Raw genomic sequence first — 21,933 nt, 5'->3', positions numbered from 1 at the left:
CACATTGAGCAATGTGAGTGATCGTTTATTGCCACATTGAGCAATGTGTGAGTGAAAGTTTATTGCCACATTGAGCAATGTGAGTGAAAGTTTATTGCCACATTGAGCAATGTGAGTGAAAGTTTATTGCCACTTTGAGCAATGTGTGAGTTAAAGTTTATTGCCACATTGAGCAATGTGTGAGTGAAAGTTTATTGCCACATTGAGCAATGTGAGTGAACGTTTATTGCCACATTGAGCGATGTGTGAGTGAAGTTTATTCAAGTTTATTCAAGGCGACTTTCCGAGCGAGTGAAAGTATTAGACGCACTGGCGTCTAACTGTGGATATACGACATTCCAGAACTGTGCACAACATTTTTACTAACCAGGATTCACTTATAAATAACATTTTTGAAAATGCAGCAACTCAGTTCATTTTGTAAAAACACAAATATCACTGCTCACAAAAGGGCTGTTTGACTGTGACGCCCGTCTGTCTAAATATAGATTCGACATAGTTAACAAGCCGAGATGTCCTTGGAAGGACCATAGACACATAAGGGAGTGATTTGATGGAGTGCGTTCACAAATAACGTGAGTATTTGTCTTCAGACAATGCAGTTTAACTAAACAGGGATTATTTCTGGAATCAACAACTTTCAGCTTGAGGGTAACCTTACCAGGGTTTGTTTTAGTTCCTGAACAATTGATCGTCATTGGTCACCCAAGTACACTAGAGTTACCTCCCTTGCCAGATAGTTTCGCCAGTCTGCTGGGACTAAACTCACCTGACCCTGGTTCCCGCGTTCACTCGTTAGTCCGATGTGCTCGGACATAAGCTGTTGTATTCGCGCGGTTTGTTTCACGTTCTCGGAAAACCATGAACATATTTTCGATTTCTAAAATGTTTCTTGTCTTCTCGAAATCAGCTTCTTCTGTGACGTCATTTTAAGACCCGAAGTCCCGACCTAAATTGGTATATTGGGGTAGAATAAATACCCAGTACCCAGTGCTGTTCACAAGAGACGACTAGTGGGTAAGTTTGGCACAAGTGTAATCAGTTTAATGTTGGGTAAGAGGAGACACGATGTAAGTCTATATATGAACGTAAGCGTGACTTGGCATATGCAACAAGTGACTCTTTGGGAAACGAGACGGACTTTTTTTTTTCCGAAAATCTCGTTTCCGTTTTCTGCAAACATTCATCGGAGAAGTTATGCGTAATTCACCAATATTGAGGCCACGTATTCATGTATTTTGAGAGGTGGGCTAGTATTTATTTCATATGAAATTTGGTGACTGGTGTTATTAACACTTCACCGCGATATACCTAATATACTTAAGTTGCCACACTTTCAGATGTAATGTTTTGTTATATTGCTAATTAAGTATAATTAATATAATTTATTACTCACCCGTTGAAGATATCACTATTTAATAATTTTACAATGTTATTACATATTGTGTAATAACATCACGTGATGCCGTACGTATGACGTCAAAGTGGTTTACAGTTATGACGTCACAATGCTCATACCTCTGTCACAATAGTATTAGACCTTGCCTGACTATCGGAAAGCTGAGAGTCATCACACTCGTTGAATTCTTAAGAAAGAATTACTTTGCTCGATATTATTTTGCTAATGTTTGGTGAGTAATAAATAAAATACTAAACTATGTCCCGTCTAGTATTCTCTATATAATAAGTCCAAATCTTACATGTTTCGCTAAAAGATCAATGTACACTTTATGTAATACGTCACACTGAATAGACGTCACTACGCCATTCGCCCTCGTGCTTTAACCATAGGCGGATCCAAAGTCTAGTGGGTCTAAGTGGCTCAGTATTATTCGTTACACTGCTACACTATCTTGGTCGCGTCAGCTAACCTTTGAGCGACCTATGACCGTCCAATCAAACTTAGACGGCCGAACGGATTTAACCAATCAGACAACGACTACTTGTTAGGGTTCGGCGGGACTTACAAATCGGTTTTTGGATTTTCTTTTCCCTGGTCGCTGACACTGATCTATCAACAAACGAAAATCAGCATAAAACACAGATATTTGACCTGCAGTATATACGCTTATGGGTTTTCTAATGACATGGTTACTATTTGCTTATATTTTCGCAAGATGACATCCTTGACTATTGACAGAAACGCTATTTTCAGCGACTGTTTACTCATTACGTGTATCACTCGGAAGCGATCGTGTGGAAAATAGCATTCGGAATCGTTCGAGTCTTTGAGGTAAAGGATCAAACGGTATGTGCGAATGTTAACTTTCGCGATTTGGTAAGCTATGTTCTGATTGATCAGTCCAAAAGGTTAGCTGACGCGACCTTCTACTAGGTTTTGTTAGACTCAGTATAGCAGAAAAAGGAAACATGTTTTAATTATGTTTTATTAATCAGGTTACTTTTTCGCATTGGCGGAGCCCAGGCGGGATTGGGGGCACCCCCCTGACATTGGATTCGCCTATAATCAGAATTCAACTATAATAGGTCAGGGCAAAATTGTACTTTATTACACCAAACATGTACTGTTTCAAATATCTATCCAATTGAAGTGAATTATAAACGACGAATGTGACGGACTCAAAAGCCCTTAACTGTCGAACAAGAATACTCATTGTTAACCTTTTCGAGGTTGAAATGCTAAGAAAACACATACGGAGAATCGCATTCCTATCTGGTTAGCGGCGCTCTGATTGGTTAGATGAAAGGTTGTTCTGACCTTGACCTTGTGATGTCCCCAGATCTTTGTTTAGCAAGTGTAGGTGTTAGAGACCATGGTGCGATTGTGATTGTGTGCAACGCTACCAAACCGTACTTTATGAAGTCAATACCACGTATATCTCGCTATATTCATGTTTTTTTCTGTCTTTTCAGATATGTGTTTTCTTGTTTTTTCCTTGTTTTTTTAGTTTTTGGTCGAATCAGCTGGATCTGCCATGGCAGGTAGAGAAGTGGTTTACCACATATTGACAGCTTCGTGATTTTACTTGCCTTGTTGGTATTGTCAGTGGTGTGGGAAATATTATCTGGATACATTCAAATGACCAAGGAGGAAATATGAACAATCAAACAAGACTGCTGCATGGGCCTGACTGACTATCAATGGCGTTGGACTCATGAAATGCCTATCTCTTATTGAATTGTGTATGCTTAAATATTAAACAAGTATTATTTTGCGAGATTTATGTCACGGACGGCAGGTGTAAGTTTGAAATGGCCCCTTGTTTCCATAGCTTCCGTGGTGAGAATTCTGTGATTCTGTCTGTCTGTTGTGTAATGGCAATGTATTACATCATAATGGATATGAGTTTATATTACACGCTCCACAATACCAGTTTAGTTAAAGAAGCAGCCATTGACGATCCCAGTCGATTCTCACCCTTCCACCCACTGACAATAAGGCTGCTAGTCTTGGACCAGACAAACCATTACATCGTCAGGCCATCTACGGAAGTGTTCAACTACATGACCAACTTCAGCAACGTCTTTTCCTTCATCTCCCCCAACATCATCAGCGTCACTCACGCCTTCATCAGCATCGTCGTGGGAAAGATGGTGTCGTCAGACAACTTACGTCATCGACAAATGGGAGCGTTTTTCTTCGAGCTCCGAACATGGTTGGTTAGTTTTGCTGGTGTCGTGTTTCGTAGCCAGGCTGGTCGTCCTATATTCAGCTCCCTTCACGGTATATATGGAACAACTCTCAACAGCGTATGCGACATGCTTGGAGGGGTCGCCCTATGCGTAGGCGTTTGCGTGTATGCTGTAAGACATTACGGAAGACGAAGAACAAATGAGGTGTCTGTTGGAAAAGGTTTAAATGTACAGGTCCCATCAAATCGGGTGATTGTTTTTAACGTTTTCTTATACGCACTGTTGGTTGTACTATCATACGGATTCCTGGCCTATTTTGTCATGCATCTCGAGCGGTTCCTGGAGAAGCCATTCCCAGATCCTCAGCTAACGGTAGGGTTGACTTGTTTCAGAAGTGAGTATGCGAGTCAGTTAGGCTTAATAGTGCAGTGGACACCTTTCCAGTGATATCACAGCATAGAAACAGCATTAGTAAATCCCCGCGAAGATTAGAGTAACAGCTGGTCTCCAGCAACACTCGCTTGAGGTGACCAACGGCATCGGGATAGGGTTCACCCTGACATTATATCGCAGTTGCGTAGATCCGTGCTCACGGTATCAGTCACTGGATTGTCTGGTCCAGATTGGATTATTTACACTACCCCGCCATATAGCTGAAATATATTGTTGAATATGGCAAACATACAACAAACAAAACTAATTTCATGTCTCCAAAATGCGTACGTAGATCGATGATCGTGGCATCAATCACTGGATTGTCTGGATCACTGGATCACTGTATTGTATATCTTTTTGTGTCGTAGATCATTAGTCATAATGTCATGATGGTCCGATATGAACCGGTATTCAATGCAACGCGGGGTACTAAATCTTTTGACATATGTGGTGTGATTATTCTACACTCTGAAAAACAGAAACCTATTTGCCTTTGACCAGACAGTACAAACGACTCTTCTCCATGCTTCGTCTACCTGGCTCTTCCTCTGGATGTGGCGGTTCTTCACCCAACAGATGTTCCAGTACCTTGTCATCGCCATTGCAATGGACAAAACCTGGGTAACATTCCTGAACATAAGTTTTTTAATTTACTACAACACGGGCGCTATTGACGTTAAACGCAACGCATATCGCTTGCAGTGTCGCGTCCCTTATCCATACCAGAATACTGTGACCATTGGAATTCCAGATTCGCTATGTTTGTGATTCTTGGTTTGTCCCCACCATGGTAGTGTTGGTTCCGAATAACGTGGGGTTACAGATATATAACTGAAACACTGTTGAAAGAGACCATTACTCACTCACTCACTGGGTATATCAATTAGTAATATGTGCTAATGAAGCTCAGCTGCCGTAGACGTAAATAGTACATTTACTGTAAGATAGTTGTAAGTACCTGACAGCATTCGGTGATTCTCCGTTTGTCGTGTCGAGTGATGATCTGGTTGAATGCGTTTCGAAGTTTTTTGTTTTGTTTTATTTATTCTTCGATATAATATCCGTTACGTTCTTTAGTGACTGGTAACATTTATATTTTCAGGACTATGTGAGCATGTCGCTGTATTTCTTCTACCCGACTGTGATAATCCTCATGTCCCTGTGCTATATCTACATCGTCCATGTGAGTGTCTCATCAAACAAGTAGAAAATATCCAACTCTGAACTGATTATCTGCAAATACATCGTGTCAGCAGCGACGCTTTGTGGGCGGACTTAAAACATGCATTGTCGAGGAACGGGTATTCGATAATTTCAAGATGTTTAAGTATATTAATGTCCATTGTCATTTTAATGAGTTTGGAGCAAAGCATAAGGAGAATTCTAATTCAACTTAGTATGTAGCACGAGTTCTGATTGGTCAGTGCTATAAATTTCCGACCGTATAATCAGCATATACGGTCGCAATTTGAAAACCGATTCACCAAAACCTTTGAATGTATCCCTACACTATTGGGGTACCGCTGCTTTGCAGGACATTGTCATTTGCAGAAGCCATAGGTCAATTAACTCCCCTTTCCAGCTAAAATGGGTGGAATTTGTGTTAAAAAAGACAAAACAGTATCATAAATTTAATTTTAAGTTCAAACAACTTACTCGCAACAGGCTGTTGACCCAACACTGTTAGATCATGAAAAAAGATTTATGACGTCATTATGGAGCGTGACGTCACCTACTGTGACGTCATTTGACAACAGAACTGATAATGGCCCGTAGTTGGTGTAAGTTCAAGGAGTGATATGATTAACCTTTGACCTAGGGGAACTTTGACCTGGTTTAAATAATGAATTCCTTTCACGAAAAAACAGCTTAAAACGAGTTGAATTAGAATGGGGATAACTGTACTGTGTTTGACCAAAGACGTATATAGTTTGGCGATACCGCTATATCGGCTCCGCTTGCGCGTCGCCGATATAACTAAATTTGCGGCTATATAACCACCGGTATACGTCCCCAATTCGTCAAACACAGTACAGTTATCCCCTAAATGTTGACGCGACAGAAACTTTACACTGTGCCATATATTAGTGACGTCATGGATAATGGATGACGTCATATGACATTCTTCCACAAAATATATGACGTCATATCTTCAACTGACCAATGATCACCGAGATCTGCTCGAATGCAAAATCGGAAGGTATCCTGAAAGTTAGTAGAAACATGTACATTTTACACTGTTTCGTGTTCTGCTAAGCATGTTTATCATAGGCTGTGATGATGCATGTTTACCGCTTCACATTTCCTTTTTAAAAAGGGAATCAAAACGTCTTACACCTCTCCTAACGTTTTGAGAAGAATGTTCGAGAGAAAATTTTAATGATTTGAAGCAGCCGGAAGTGTTATATGACTGGCTGCATTTTATTGAATCCAGTTGATATGGACCTGTGACCGAGCAGGAAATTACACTGATTTGTCTGGTTAAACTATAGGCTAAAAGACTATATCCAGTGATATGACTCTAAATATTGTTGGTGTAAATGCTACTGTTTGAATTGCGATATATTAATACATATCAAATCTGGATTTCAGATGAATTCTATTATCCTGAGCGGCGAGTTCACCTCGTGACGTTTGTAGACTTCACCTGGACAGTATCAACACGATCTGCAAATTCTTCCAAGTCATTCACCATCTCTACTAGAATGTACTTGCGTTTTCAGGAGACATCCACGCAATATTGCAAAGAGTTAAAAATATTACTAATGTTTGATGTGGATTTTATATACTCAGCAGCAAAAAGAACGTCAGTACGAATTCAAAATCAGATAGGCACTGTAATCAAATCATTACAGAAATGGAAACAATAAGCGGATCAAAAACATTTTTGTGTACAATATCCTATCACATGAATGAATAACTCAGCACAATTCCAAGACATTACGTGAACGTTTGCAGTCCATTCAGACCCTTGACTTCAGTATCTAGTGTGATCACCACGAGCGGTAATAACTGCAGCACAGCCTCTATGCATGGAGTGCACCAATCGAATGATGAAGGCCACTGGCACCTGGAACCACACTCATTATTCAATCTCCTCTGAATTTCATCCCAAAGATGTTCAATTGGGTTTAAAGCACGACTAAGGGCTGACCACTGCATAATGTTGACACCGTTCTGCTGTAGGAAGTCCCGTGTAGCTCTGGCAGTATGGGCCAGGGCGTTATCATGCTGGAAAATGTTGTTCCGGTGACGTGCGAAATGTGGTATGACGTAGGGTCTGAGAGCTTGGTCGATGTAGCGCACCGCTGTGAAGCCGCCTCTTCTCCCTGGAACACCACAGGACCCACTTTCTGGTTCAGGCCTATTCCACCCCATACCATGATGCTTGCACCTCCCCATGAGTCTCTTTCCATAACACATTGGTCTGAGTAACGCTGGTCTACGACAATAGAGGTTCCCGCTGTAAGACGTCGGCGTACTGTATCAGTACTGATTGGTCTTCCGTGTGTTCCGACTGTCTGGCGTGCTGTCTGGCGAAGGGATTCTGTACGTGCTGTCGCACAACATGGCGGTCGTGTTGTCTTGTGGTCGCCCTTGGTCTGCCAGTACGGCGCCTGGCGCCTGGTTCCTCTTAGCTGTCGTGAGTCGCGGCATCATGCTGACGTTGTAATGTGAATGTTTCAACCAGGTTTGGGGGTGATTTTATGGGGCTGGTCCTTGTGAACATCACGTGCAGCATGAGTTGCATGAAAAACATGGAGAACACCGTACCATCTCCGAGATCAGGTTGCATTTTTGAGACCATTTCCTGGGTTCAATTCTGAGTTTGGGAATGAATGTCTTTGCTCAGGTAAAGTTGGAGATGTTGTGAAAATATACAATCAAAACATAAAATGAGTTTACAGTTATCCGTTTCAGCGAAGGAAAATTCCAAACTGACGTTTCTTTTCCTGCTTAGTAAATATTGATGATGATTTAATGATGTACTAGTCATGCAATACGTGCATGAATGTTGTGCAGTGCCTTTAATATTTGCAAGACGTCATGCAAATGTGTGATGTGTCAAAATGCTTATACCATTATTATGAGCTGAACATATACTCATGCCAATAATGGTTGTCATATACTCATGCCAATAATGGTTGTCACCCCCCTTTAATATTTTTTATTGGAGAGGGTGTGTTGGGTTTGGGGTGGGGAGGGGGGTGACAACCATTATTGGCATGAGTATATTTAAACAGACTGGGCTAGAAGAAGTGGCTGATACATAGATACGATCATATGATAAACAGTCGAGGCTCAAGCTTGCAGTCTCAAAATCTAATCCTGGTCTGTTTCGATTTATTAGATATATTTCAGAAATGAAAAGAGAATCTGACTCTCCGATCTGTTCAACGTAACATCGATATTTTTTATCCACAGGTCACATACGAACCACGGATGAATCTCTAATATCTAAACGGCCAGTAGCTAGTATCAAAACGTTTAGATTTTGTCTTTCGTTGGATTTATGATTTTCTATAACTTTATAATTACATTCCATGTGAATAAAATGGTTGAACATATTAACTGTATTCGCATATTCCTGGACTAGTTTCACTAGGTAGCATCACCACACGGCTATGTTAGTAGGTGTTTTGGTTTGAAAGCCGTGAAGGTCCGGGTTAGAATTGGTCTTCAGTAACCCATGCTTGTCGTAAGAGTCGACTAACGGGATCGGGTGGTCAGGCTCGATGACTTGGTTGACACATGTCATCGTATCCCAGTTGCGTAGATCAATGCTCATGCCGTTAATCACTGGATTGCCTTATCCAAGCTCGATTATTTACAGACCGCTGCAAAATAGCTGAATATTCCTGAGTGCGGCGTTAAACAACAAACTATACAAACTTTTGGGTTGAGACACGGGTCGGATAATCGTTACTCTGAGACCCTGTTAAGCGACTATTCTGACGGTGGAGACCGTGTTGTGAAGCAAGTACTGGCAAGGTTCCATATCGGGGAGATCGGTCTATGGAGCAATGCCTTGCGGGGTTAATAATCCGTGAATTAAACACAGGGGGCGCTGTTTAAGGCAAGATCCTGTTACAGAGTACCTGGACTGTCAATGCTACAATGTTTTATACAAGTTCGTATCAATTTCATCCTGCTATATTTCAGCTTGATAAACAAACACAAATTCTGTAACTATTTGTAAAGAAAAAGGAACTTTATGTTCGCATTCTTAGTGTTATTTGCTTTTGAGCATGTGGATGGGAAACCTATCGTATCTAAACGACTTCCAGCACAGAGAATACTGATCCCCGGGATTTCCGTCGTCCAATGGCCTGGTATATCTGTAGACTTAGTCTCGTCGCCATATGGCTGAAATAATGCCAGTGCGACGTTAGAATTTTACTCACTCACTCTCAAGGAGTGCAGTTCGTTATGCCTTACATTCCGTATGGGGGCGGTAGGGTAGCCTAATGGTTAAAGCGTCCGCTTGTCACGCTAAAGGTCTGGGTGCAAAGCCCATTTCTAGTGTCCCCCTGCCGTGATATTGCTGGAATATTGCTAAAAGCGGAGTAAAATCATACTCACTCATTACATTCCGTATGATCAGAGGTTGAAGCCAAGATTCGCTCGGATTCTAAATATTTGGTTGTCAATACCATACCCGTCAGGCGGTAATATGTGCGACACTTCGAGTCTGTAAATAATCGAATCTGGACCAGACAATCCAGTGATGGATATCATGAGTGCATCGCTTTATGAATTCCGTTCACATCAATCTGGCTCACCTAGAGCTGAAATACTGCTCACAGCGGCATGAGACTCTCACTCACTCACTCACTCACTCATTTTTGATTGGCATTTAGCAGTTAAAAATTAGAGTGAAATATAACCTCCCCATCGTAAGTAACTTAATCATAACGATTCATATATTAAAGGGCACGTTATCAATTCATCAAAAAGTAATATACAAAAACAATATCACATTACACCGTGAAATAGCGATATTAAGAGTTGCGTTAAACAAAATTCTCTGAAGCACCCACTTATTTTTTGTATTGGTGCTACCAACTCGTTCACAGACAACGTTGTCATATAGATCGCGGTAGAGGAGTTACCCGATATAGAGACTGATCAATCACAAGTCATGGTTCGTGTTCAGCTACAGTCAACGGGGGGTCGGAGACGCTACTTCAATCGACATAACTCTGTTGTGAATGTGAAGGGTTATTTTCATATAGTCAAGGGTCCTTCTCGACGATTTACATTCGAATTATTGATGATGCTTAATGACAAAGTAACATATAGTTTGATATAAATGTTGAACACGTAAGTGTAAAATACACTTTACAGGCGAATAAATGAATAACTCTTACTGAATAAAGCTTAGAGAAGGACGAAGAATTGAATAATGCTTAACGAAGAAATGAATAATGCTTAACGAAGAAATGAATAATGCCTAACGAAAAAATGAATAATGCTTAACGAAGAATTGAATAATGCTTAACGAAGAAATGAATAATGCTTAACGAAGGAATGAATAATGCTTAACGAAGAAATGAATAATGCCTAACGGAGAATTTAATGCCTAAAGAAGAATTGAATAATGCTTAACGAAGAATTGAATAATGCCTAACGAAGGAATGAATAATGCTTAACGAAGAAATGAATAATGTCCAAAGAAGAATTGAATAATGCTTAATGAAAGAATGAATAATGCTTAACGAAGGAAGGAATAATGCCTAAAGAAGAATTGAATAATGCTTAACGAAATGAATAATGCTTAACGAAGGAATGAATAATGCCTAAAGAAGAATTGAATAATGCTTAATGAAAGAATGAATAATGCTTAACGAAGGAAGGAATAATGCCTAAAGAAGAATTGAATAATGCCTAACGAAGAATTGAATAATGCCTAACGAAGAAATGAATAATGCTTAACGAAGAATTGAATAATGCCTAAAGAATAATTGAATAATGCCTAACGAAGAATTGAATAATGCCTAAAGATGAATGAATAATGCTTAACGAAGAAATGAATAATGTCTAAAGAAGAATTGAATAATGCTTAATGAAAGAATGAATAATGCTTAACGAAGGAAGGAATAATGCCTAAAGAAGAATTGAATAATGCTTAACGAAATGAATAATGCTTAACGAAGGAATGAATAATGCTTAACGAAGAAATGAATAATGCCTAAAGAAGAATTGAATAATGCTTAATGAAAGAATGAATAATGCTTAACGAAGGAAGGAATAATGCCTAAAGAAGAATTGAATAATGCTTAACGAAGAATTGAATAATGCTTAATGAAGGAATGAATAATGCCTAACGAAGAAATGAATAATGCTTAACGAAGAATTGAATAATGCCTAAAGAATAATTGAATAATGCCTAACGAAGAATTGAATAATGCCTAAAGAAGACTTGAATAATGCTTAACGAAGAATTGAATAATGCTTAATGAAGAAATGAATAATGCTTAACGAAGGAAGGAATAATGCTTAATGAAGAAATGAATAATGCCTAAAGAAGAATTGAACAATTCTTAACGAAGAATTGAACAATGCTTAATGAAGGAATGAATAATGCTTAACGAAGGAATGAATAATGCTTAACGAAGAAATGAATCATGCCTAACGGAGAATTGAATAATGCCTAACGAAGAATTGAATAATGCTTAACGAAGAATTGAGTAATGCTTAACGAAGGAATGAATAATGCTTAACGAAGGAATGAATAATGCTTAACGAAGAAATGAATCATGCCTAACGGAGAATTGAATAATGCCTAACGAAGAATTGAATAATGCTTAACGAAGAATTGAATAATGCTTAACGAAGAATTGAATAATGCCTAACGAAGAAATGAATAATGTGTAATGTGGTCATTGATTGACATTTTTTAATAGAACCCGAAAGTGCTTTAAACTTTTGAGACGCTCCCCACGTGCACCCTGCAACAAACAGGTGCGAGGCCCGTCTCAGGTAGCAGGCTTCCGGGCTACTCCAAGTTTACCTATGTGATCTACATGACACGATACTTTCGTGCGGGGAGCTTCGTGTCACGTGACACACCTAAAGACCCAGGTGGATTATGCCTGTCCGCGGAGGAACGCCGGAGAAGTAGATTAGTCTGATAGTGGTGTACCGTTGTACGGGAGACAGCCTACATTCAGCGTTAACATAATTACCGTTACTTCATGGTAAGGGATTTTTGGATCTATCAGATCAATGGTCAGCATTTGTGGAGATCTTTCAAATTTGTGATATAAGTGTATTTAGAGAAGAACGTTAATTCCGTTAACGCTGCCAAATTCTGATAAGACTCAAAACTCCTTGGGTTTCTTTAACGAGACACGCACGACGAAAATTCCAGCGAGGTTTGGATTAGTTCAATACAAATGAGATTATAAGTCTCATTTCGGGAGAAGCGAATCAGCTGGGTCTCGAGGCAATGTTTGTTTTCGGATTTAAATCCAGCCGACCGAAGTCTGTGTACTAATCAAACACCATCATGACATTTCAGTTGTGAAATATCTCAGTATCAATCTATCACCGCGACATATTTTGTTGTTGACATTGACAACATTTTTCTCTGTTTGCATAGTTGTCAGGGAGGTCAACGGTGTCAGTTGTGCCCGGTGTGTGAATCGTCGACTTTACTCTTCTGTACCCCACAAACCGGCGTTCGACATCAACTAACAATATGTCGGCTGTTGCCATGGTAATGAGAACAAATGTACATAACAAGTCTATTCAAAAGGAGTTCCTCAGCAAGTTAACGGAATATATGGCCAAACTCTTCGGCATTGAGACCAAGGTAAGCCAGAGGGAAAACGTGGAGTGAATGGATAGTGGGTGAGTGAGTGAGAGGCGAGAGTCCTTCCCCTTCAACCCTCAATTTCAAGTGCGTGAGTGAATGGATAGTGGGTGAGTGAGTGAGTTTTGGCTTAAAGTGAGAGGATTTGACGTGATCTTAGACAGAACTTAATCACTTTGGGCAAACCTACTGGAGGGTAATGGTGCGTACAAACTGAGGTTTATCAAGATCATTTTGGTCATCAGATCCTGGCAAGCCCAAGGGACGCGACTCTGGTTAACCAATTGCTAAACATTTCTATGTGAACCTTTCGCAGTCTGTACCACCGATAGCAAACACAGTTTTACATGCTAATATATGGAGTGTAAATTCAACCTTATATGTATTTACACCAGCGGTTAGTCACGTGGACTACATATATGTACAGTCTGCAATTTCGTCTGGTGATCTCTTTACAACGAGCTCTTTTCATCAACAGAAGAGAGAAATATATCACCATCTACTTATCATATCTTGTTTGTTTCATGTTTAGACATTATCAAAAAGAGGATTACGCTTTCTTATGCAGTTTAGATCAGGGTATGCCTTACTGAACACATGGCAAACCACGTGGGTCAACTAAGGTAAATGTTATGGTATGTGGGTGGACTGTTAATCACTGATCAGTATACCCGTGTTAACATAACCAGTGGGGCGGTGGGGTAGTCTAGTGGTTATAGCGTTGGCTCGTCACGCCGAAGACCCGGGTTCGAATCCCCACATGGGTACAATGAGTGAAGCCCATTTCTGGTGTCCCCCCGTCGTGATATTGCTGGAATATTGCTAAAAGCGGCGTAAAACCAAACTCAGTCAGTCAGTAACAGAACCAGTTCAGTCAGGTACCGTTACTAAACGTAGTGCTACAATGAATGAGCCTTTAATATGTATGTACAGGGGGCATTCTGATTTGAATATGCATACAGAATTATCAGATAACTGTCTTGAAATATGTATAAATATGACACTTGTTTTGGATTATGGACAAAGAAAGTTTGTCTTGTGATCATGCCATTAAACAGGTTGGAAACTTCTTACCCATGTGAAGATAACTTCAAACAAAACTATCGCTAGTCTGTGTTTGATTCTTCAAACTTCCTTTGAAAATCTAATTTCTGTATTTCGTCGTCTGTGACGTCATTAAACAATCGAACGTGACGTCAATGAATAGGGCCATTACACTTACTCACGGTGTTTTACTGCACAAATGTACATGAATAAAATGGATAATAAAGAAATCATTACACTCGAGCACATGTGTCATACGACTTATACAAAACTCGTGCAAAATTATGTACTGCCCTCGCTCTCGCGATACCAAATTTCACACTCGTCTCATATAAGTTGTCTGACACATTTGCTCGTGTAACAATCTCTAATATCATCCCACGCCGGATAAATGAAATGACACCACTATGCTTTGAAGACAACTGTGACATTATCAGTTACAATGACGTCACGGTCAAATTAAATCCGTGGGTAATATCTCTGCTGTTCTTTTTGCTCCAAAGACATTGGTTAATGTGTTTACACACTGAATGAATTTTTTTTGTTATAAACACAAATTGTGATATAAAGAAAAATGTCTTATAAGTTGTGATGGTATATCAAAAGCAACTCGGAGGAGACTCATCCAGGAACAAGATCCCACGCAAGGCAATAACACTGGATATTCAGTCTCGTGTACAATGTCATTCATGTTCATTCGGGTCGAGTGCATTCTGGCAGTCGTAATCCCTGCCAGTATATCACTATTGACTGCTGTCGAGCTGACAGTTCATGCAAGTCAGTACGGTCGACAACGTTCTTTACACTGGTAATTTCAGTAACTGTATTATTGTGCTGGGCCGAGCGCCGGGTTATCAATATGTCATTGGCAAGTATATCAGTGTCATGCTGTACAGTGGGATTAAGCCTAACCCAAGCTCACACAACGATCAGCTATACAGGAGGTTCCCGACCTGTACCATATACATAGACTCGTGGCGTTTGTTATTTTTGTCCCCACATGAAAATGTCAAATAAACTGACGTCCAAAAGAAAGTATACACCCTTGTTTGATCGTTGTGGAATTGCAACGAACTAGGAATTGTTATTCGACGATGATGTATTTGATACGGGTATAAGAGTGAGTGAGTGAGTATGGTTTTACGCCGCTTTTAGCAAAGTTCCAGCAATATCACGGTGGGGGACTCCAGAAATGGGCTTCTCTCATTGCATCCATGTGGGGAATCGAACCCGGGCCTTCGGCGTGACGACCGAACGCTTTAACCACTAGGCTACCCCACCACCCCACGGGTATAAGAAGCATCATATTAATGAGTATCTCACAGCATGGGACCGTTTAGCAGCGTCCGTATTGTTAAGTCAAGTGTTTTCAAGGGCACAGTTTCTGTACGCATTTATCCACGGGATTTGATGTGCAGTCTGTGATTCAAGTAAACTACGTTTATAACGAACAGACGGATATATCGACATGTTTTGGTCCCGGCCACTTGGTGTATATTTAATCGAAATACATATAACGAACTATGGTCATTCGAGTTCGTTATAACCGTAGTACTTGATAAAGGTATCAAGTTATATTGTGTTGAGTTTGATATTTCACTTTCTGATGCGAGAGTAGCGCGTATTTAAGAGGTACCAAATTAGTACCTTCCAATAAGGGCTACCAGATCCAACTTTTACCAGCCTGAAGGGAATATTTATAAGCGCCCCCAACTAAGCCCGAAATGTTTTTCTTGTGTCTTGTACAGACCTCTTTACAGAGAACAGCAGTGTAGAAGTGTTACATAAATTCCCAGTAGCACTGTTTCAGAAAAGGCTTTCGATTCATCAACATGTAAGCCAAGTTTGTTCTCTACCGTTATCACTGCGAATACGGTAGCATGACTGTCTGCCTGCCTTTCGAAGTCTATGTGAGACAAGTCCATCTTATCAGGGGTCGGTAATGGTTTGGTGATTTGTGCACAGTTCCTTTACACCCGACAATCTAAGCCTGACAATGGATGTGTGTGAAACGAATAAGAAACATGCTAATCACACACAACCAAGTGTTGAAACAGTAACTGTCATTTGAGAACATAAGTCCTACGTTACTGATGCACAACAGTCTCATGACAGCTGAGTTGGTACTTAATGATCCAATGGATAATAAACTTGTCTAAACACGCCACTTAGCTTATTTTAACAGTAGACACAAGTATTTAAAACACAGTTTGAGCATCTCATATATTTTTTCTAAAAACTGGGGATGGGTAGGTGATGAGATAAAACATTATGTTGCATTACGTATACTACCTGGCAAAAGAAATTAGCGTTATCAAACCCTCACAAGGTTGAAACCAGTCTCCGAAACATTGCAACTTAGGTCTATGTATACATGTGCGGTATAAAGGAACACCTATTATTATACAGATGATATGGCCATGATCGCGAGGATGGTTACCGGAAGTCACGTTGTACCTACCGCGAAATCAAGTGGCGAACATATATCATTCATATTGGAACATTAGATTCTGGAGCAGATATGTAGACCATGTCACTTTGTTGAAAGTGGATAAGGCAATCAGTGACTTCTTTCTTTCTTGTTGAATAATAGGTCATTTATCCATTGTCATAGGTGTTTGGTCAGTGCTAACAGAGCGACAGGTGTTATGTTACTGACACATGAACACACCGGGTTTAGCCAAATATTCGAAACAGCAATAAGCCGATCGTGACAGCCATGGGATACTACTCTTTGCTACAAGTCCCATTACCTCCATCTAGTGGGCGACTCAGGCCAACAGTTAGCTGGCATGGAGATGTACTCCTATAACTACACAGCTAACAAAAAACATGAAACACCCTTTCCAATAATTATATCATATTTGAGCCTGTAGTATTTCAGACCCGTGAAGATCCGGTGTAGAATAGGTCTTCAGCAACCCATGTGCTTGCCATAAAAGGTTGACACGTCATCGGTTCCCAATTGCGCAGATCGATGCTCATGCTGTTGATCACTGGATTGTCTGGTCCAGACTCGATTATTTACAGACCGCCACCATATAGCTGGGATATTGGGGAGTGCGGCGTAAAACTAAACTCACTAACTCACTGTAGTATTTCAATCACATCCCACTGTTTGTTTAGAATGTGACCATGGAGCTCCACCTGGAGGCACTGATGATGAGAGCAGGATCCACTGCACCCATGATGAACATTGACCTCCACCATAACAGTAACCGGGCCAACCAGGAAAACAAACCACAGCTCGCATCAGACATCGCCACGTTCATATCAGCTCAGATCAGGATACCTGAGGATAGGTGAGCTATGTTTTGTGAATTGCAGATGAGCTATATTGCTGGGTGAATTGAAGGTCAGGACAGTGTCCTTCTTGGCAATGGGTTACATGTATGCTGCTGGGAAATGTGCAAGCATGGTGGGAAAGCACCCTTGAATTAAGTTCTTAGATCAATTGGTATCAGGGCAGCATCTCTGGGCAGAAAGTGCTAGGTAAACTGTAGGGCTGAATGTCCCTAGACAAGGTGACCTGTTGTAAAATAGGTTAACAGTACTTTCAATCTTCCCATGCTTGTCAGCAAAAGAGGACCATTGGCCACTCCTGGCAACTAAGCCAGTTGCATCCTATTGGATGGTGTGTTTTGCTACTGTCTGGGCCATTCATTACTTTTTAAAAGTCTTGATGTAACTAGTACTGCTTTGGGGTTACACATTATAGTCACTCACAGTTTCCATGTTTTCTTTGCAGGATACTGGTGCTGTTCTTTGATACACGGAAATGCACATGAGAATACAGCACTCGTATCAATACATCCATGAATCCCTCTTCCAATGGTGGTGTTATGTACTGAATCTACATAGTGCCTGCCTTAATAATTATGAAACTTGCCAAAAAGTGACATATCCCATTGAACCCAATCTTGTTTTTGTTGTATCCAGTCACAGATTTTATGTATTCTTAAGATTGTAGATTCATTTAGCTGAACCTGAATGTTAATATATTTTATAACATTGTCCTGAAACTTCAGTAACCTTGGAATGGCTACATTCTGTGTAATGAAATAAAATAAATTCTTATTTCAACATTTAATGAAAACACAACAGTTGATGTTGAATCTTAGCTCATAAATCTGAATTTCTGATTCCAATGTTTTATATATTAAAAGTTGAGGTTGTAAACAAAAATCTCAATCTTATGTTTGTTGTGCTAAGCCACCTTTAGTCAGCAAAGTTTCAGTTACCTGTTGCAGACTACTCAAAATAAGTCAAAAACACCCACAATCTTGGAAGAGTGTTGAACACTGAGAAATAACTACAATTGTATGAAAATATGGGCGTTCTTGAACATATTTGAGCAATATATTTCTGACTATCTCATGTCTAGGTCATTCTTCAAGAGCTGAGATTGCTTTGTAAATAAGGCCCCATTGCCTACAAGAAAGAGTACCAGCAACATCACAGCCAATAGCTGGTCCTCAAGAGCTACCTTATTTGTCACAACTCACATCACAACCTTAAACAGCTAAGAAGAAAGGACCAATGAGAACCCCCCTGTTTTGCACTTACTTTTAGCGGGCAAAGTAATAAACAAAGTTTACTAAAAAAAAAAGGTCTGGCCTTAAAAGTGAGGGATGTCCCCAAACACTAACAGTGCTGATTTACCACACAGACTCTGTTAAGGGGCTCACTCAGGAACATCACCTCAGGAACCAATAAAAAACAACACATAACCTCAGGCAGACCTTCACAGAAGACAAACAAATCATATTCTGTACAAAGTTTAATTACAATTCATAAAATGTATGAACACATTGAGTAGTATGGGTGTTTCAAAAGCAACGAACAAATGTCATTACTTGAACAGATGACAGTACAGGGAACCCTCACATGTGAGGGTCCGACATCTCACACAGCTAAGAGTATTACTAGGGCATTACCCCTGCCAATATCAGCACAGAGGCTCAGAAAACCATTCAGTATCTTGTAACTGATGACTCTTTATTACTGTTACAAATTTATCAATATTTCAACTAAATTTTTCTGTTAATTTTTCACAATTAACCAATAACATATTTTGATATATTAAAATATTTTAATGATTTCAATTTGTTACTGTTTGTCATATAGGTAATATTTTGGAAGCTTTCAAAACCAAGTTCACCTTTTAGAATAAACAGTGTGATTAATGTCAAATCCTCCCTTCATTGGTTCCCTTGATGAATGACATGAAAAATACACTTGGAAAAAACTAAACATATTCATTTTCACATGTCCTGAAATTTTGGAGTTTAGTTATTTTTGCAATGAATACATATGACAATGATCACCGATTAACAGTTGGTTCAAGAACACTTTCTCTTCAATATCATTTAGTGTTGACATAGAACAATTACAATCAAATTCATTGTCAGTAATTCAAAGTATGTCACAATACAAACAAAAGTCCATGTGATTTGTCAAAATTAAAGCTTGATATGTTTAAAACATCCATGGCTGTCTAACTTGGAAATACAAACCATGAGGTGCTTAATTATTTTCCAAGTGTATAGTTCGCCTTCCAAATATTGCTTGTTTACTGTGTTTTAGGTACTGAACACAGATCCATGTAAGACATGTCAACAAAAACATGTCTGTAACAACTTCATGGAGACATACAACCAAACTGATGATCTGAGCATTTATAGAATTCATACACATTCACCAAGTTCTAATGTAAGTTTCAGGTATTCCTTGCACCCAGATGAGGTTAAAAAAGAAATATGTATTCAAAACTGACTGAAAATACAAATGCAAAAAAATGAACACGTCTGTAAATGTAACAGAAGAAATAATAAACTCTGTATACATCAAATGCTCAGACTATGCAATAATTAATATAAACATAAAATGTTTAAATGGTATTTTTCAAAATGTCATACTCAATTCATATTTATTTTTCATATTCATCTGTAACATTAATAAAAAAATACCCCCACTTTTCATATCATCAAAGCTTTATATGGCACATTGTTCAATGACAAGCAGTGTTCCTTTTTCCACGGTGATCATAGCACTGCTGATACTTCCAAAAACCTTTTTAAAACACTATCATGACAATAAAAGAACACATAAGATGCACTTATTAAAGTAAAAAATGATAGTTCTTCAAGAGAACTTACTTATCACACATACATACGAACATAGGGTCTAGTCAATGAAAAAAATAACTTCATAAAGATGTAAAAATGCACAACTGCCAATGAAACGATAAATGTCCCCCTTCAATGAATCCTTTTCATAAAGTTAGAGATTTGATCTAAACCCTCTTTATAATGATGATTATGAAAGTAAACTTGTTAAAAGCAAATCTAAGGATACTGCATTAGTTTTCTGAGTGAGTTTGGTTTAACACCAATCTTAGCAATATTCCAGCAAATATCATGGCAGGGGAGACCAGAAATGGGATTCACACATTGTACCCATGTGGGGAATCGAACCCAGGTCTTCAGCGTGACGAGCAAATGCTTTAACCACTAGGTTACCCAACCGCCCTGCATAAGTTTTCTGAAACACTAAACCACATCTAAGATTTCAGCTCCATGTAGAAGGTAAGTCCAAACTGACATGCCTTGGATGTTTACCATTTTAGAGAAGTCTATATAAGTGTGATTCAAACAAAACAAGCATATAAATCAGAGCAAATCTTGGATTGAAAAAAAAGAGGCAGAATCAAGCAGAGTGCTCTAAACTGCTCAGCCACCCATGCCCTGACCAGTTTGGGGTCATATCAAAAGATGACTGAAGCGACAAGGAAAACTCAAGAACCCCAATAGTAAAATCACAAGCTACGAGCTATCTAGGAGCAACGAGTGTATCCATGTGAGGATTCAACCTGTGTACCACCCTTCTTACAGACAAAAAGCATGAAACTCTTCTCACATTACCATTGACTTTCATATGTAGTAATAGCTTCACATCATACCACAAGAGTGAGTGAGTGAGTTGAGTTCTACGCCACACTCAGCAATATTCCAGCTATATGGCAGCGGTCTGTAAATAATCAAGCCTGGACCAGGCAATCCAGTGATCAACAACATGAGCATTGATCTGCGCAATTGGGATACGATGACATGTGTCAACCAAGTAAGCAAGCCTGACCACCGGATCCTGTTAGTCGCCTCTAACGACACACATGAGTTACTGACGATCAATTCTAACCCGGTCATACCACAAGGGGATGTAACTAAATGTTTTTATACAGAGAGAGGTAGGTATGAATGATACACTACCTACTGTTTGACATGTATTCAACATCAAAGGTACACCAGAATCATAATTCACATTACAATAAATTCCTAGACCATATAACATACACCTAACGTTTTACAAAAATGGACAAATTGACATGGAAAACATAACAACCGTAACAGTATTTTATGACTGAGGTCTCAGAAACATAACCAGATATTACTGAATAATTGAATGTCAATCTAAGATTGCAGAAACAGGCAAAATACATTCATTATTTCAGGATAGACAGAACACTTCAAAATGAAAACTAATCTTGGGTCCACTTACAAATGTGTTAAGACTAATAATATTCCCTGTTTAGATCCATTATTGCATCATTTGATCAAAATGATAATAAATCTCAGTTTAAGGATGAATAGAAGTTGAGGTGTTGTATCTCCTGAGGGGCAGATCATGGCAAGAAGTGGTGTAGCATAGATAGTGGGGAGTTTGTGACTCAAGGTATTTTACATGCATACTGACCAGTGTGGCAAAAACTGGCTGTCCACACCACTGATGCTAAAATCTCTGTCTAGCTAACCCATGGCTATCTGCAGAGTGAGATGGGGCATAAAGCTGTGTTGTAACATTTAAGTAAAAATGAATGTACAGATTTGTAGTGATCCTCACTAGGCTGTAGACATTTATAACCAGAGAAACCCCCAGCATAACTTTGGCACTGACAAATTAAGAATCAAAAGTGATTATGGGGTTCAAAAGCTTAGGCAGATCCTGAATGATTAAGGAGCAAAACACTGCACAGCAAATTGTAC

At 39.4% G+C, this 21,933-nt stretch overlaps 2 protein-coding genes across 5 annotated transcripts; both read left to right on the top strand.

Annotated features, from left to right (window-relative positions):
• Nucleotides 1-499: 499 nt before the first annotated feature.
• Nucleotides 500-6,898, top strand: LOC124274695 (ceramide phosphoethanolamine synthase-like). 4 transcript variants are annotated; one of them, XM_046710096.1, is made up of 5 exons: nt 500-575; nt 2,910-3,966; nt 4,531-4,650; nt 5,132-5,212; nt 6,622-6,898. In XM_046710096.1, exons 2-5 carry the CDS (start codon nt 3,214-3,216, stop codon nt 6,658-6,660), a joined length of 993 nt encoding a protein of 330 aa, XP_046566052.1. In that variant the 5' UTR covers nt 500-575; nt 2,910-3,213; the 3' UTR covers nt 6,661-6,898. The 4 variants fall into 4 exon arrangements, with proteins under 4 accessions (XP_046566052.1, XP_046566243.1, XP_046566116.1 ...); XM_046710160.1 differs by having other exon boundaries at nt 533-575; nt 2,875-3,966; XM_046710221.1 differs by lacking the exon at nt 500-575 and adding an exon at nt 591-1,017.
• A 5,050-nt stretch (nt 6,899-11,948) lies between these two features.
• LOC124274980 lies at nt 11,949-18,855 on the top strand. The gene is made up of 4 exons (XM_046710399.1): nt 11,949-12,230; nt 12,635-12,847; nt 17,018-17,193; nt 17,640-18,855. The coding sequence occupies exons 2-4, from the start codon at nt 12,734-12,736 to the stop codon at nt 17,677-17,679; spliced, it is 330 nt and encodes a 109-aa protein (XP_046566355.1). The 5' UTR covers nt 11,949-12,230; nt 12,635-12,733; the 3' UTR covers nt 17,680-18,855.
• The last annotated feature ends 3,078 nt before the right edge of the window (nt 18,856-21,933 follow it).

The sequence above is a fragment of the Haliotis rubra genome, unplaced genomic scaffold (assembly GCF_003918875.1).
Source record: "Haliotis rubra isolate DU_JTF1 unplaced genomic scaffold, ASM391887v1 Scf1, whole genome shotgun sequence".
Lineage (NCBI taxonomy): Eukaryota > Metazoa > Mollusca > Gastropoda > Lepetellida > Haliotidae > Haliotis > Haliotis rubra.
This window is presented reverse-complemented; position numbering and strand designations above follow the sequence as displayed.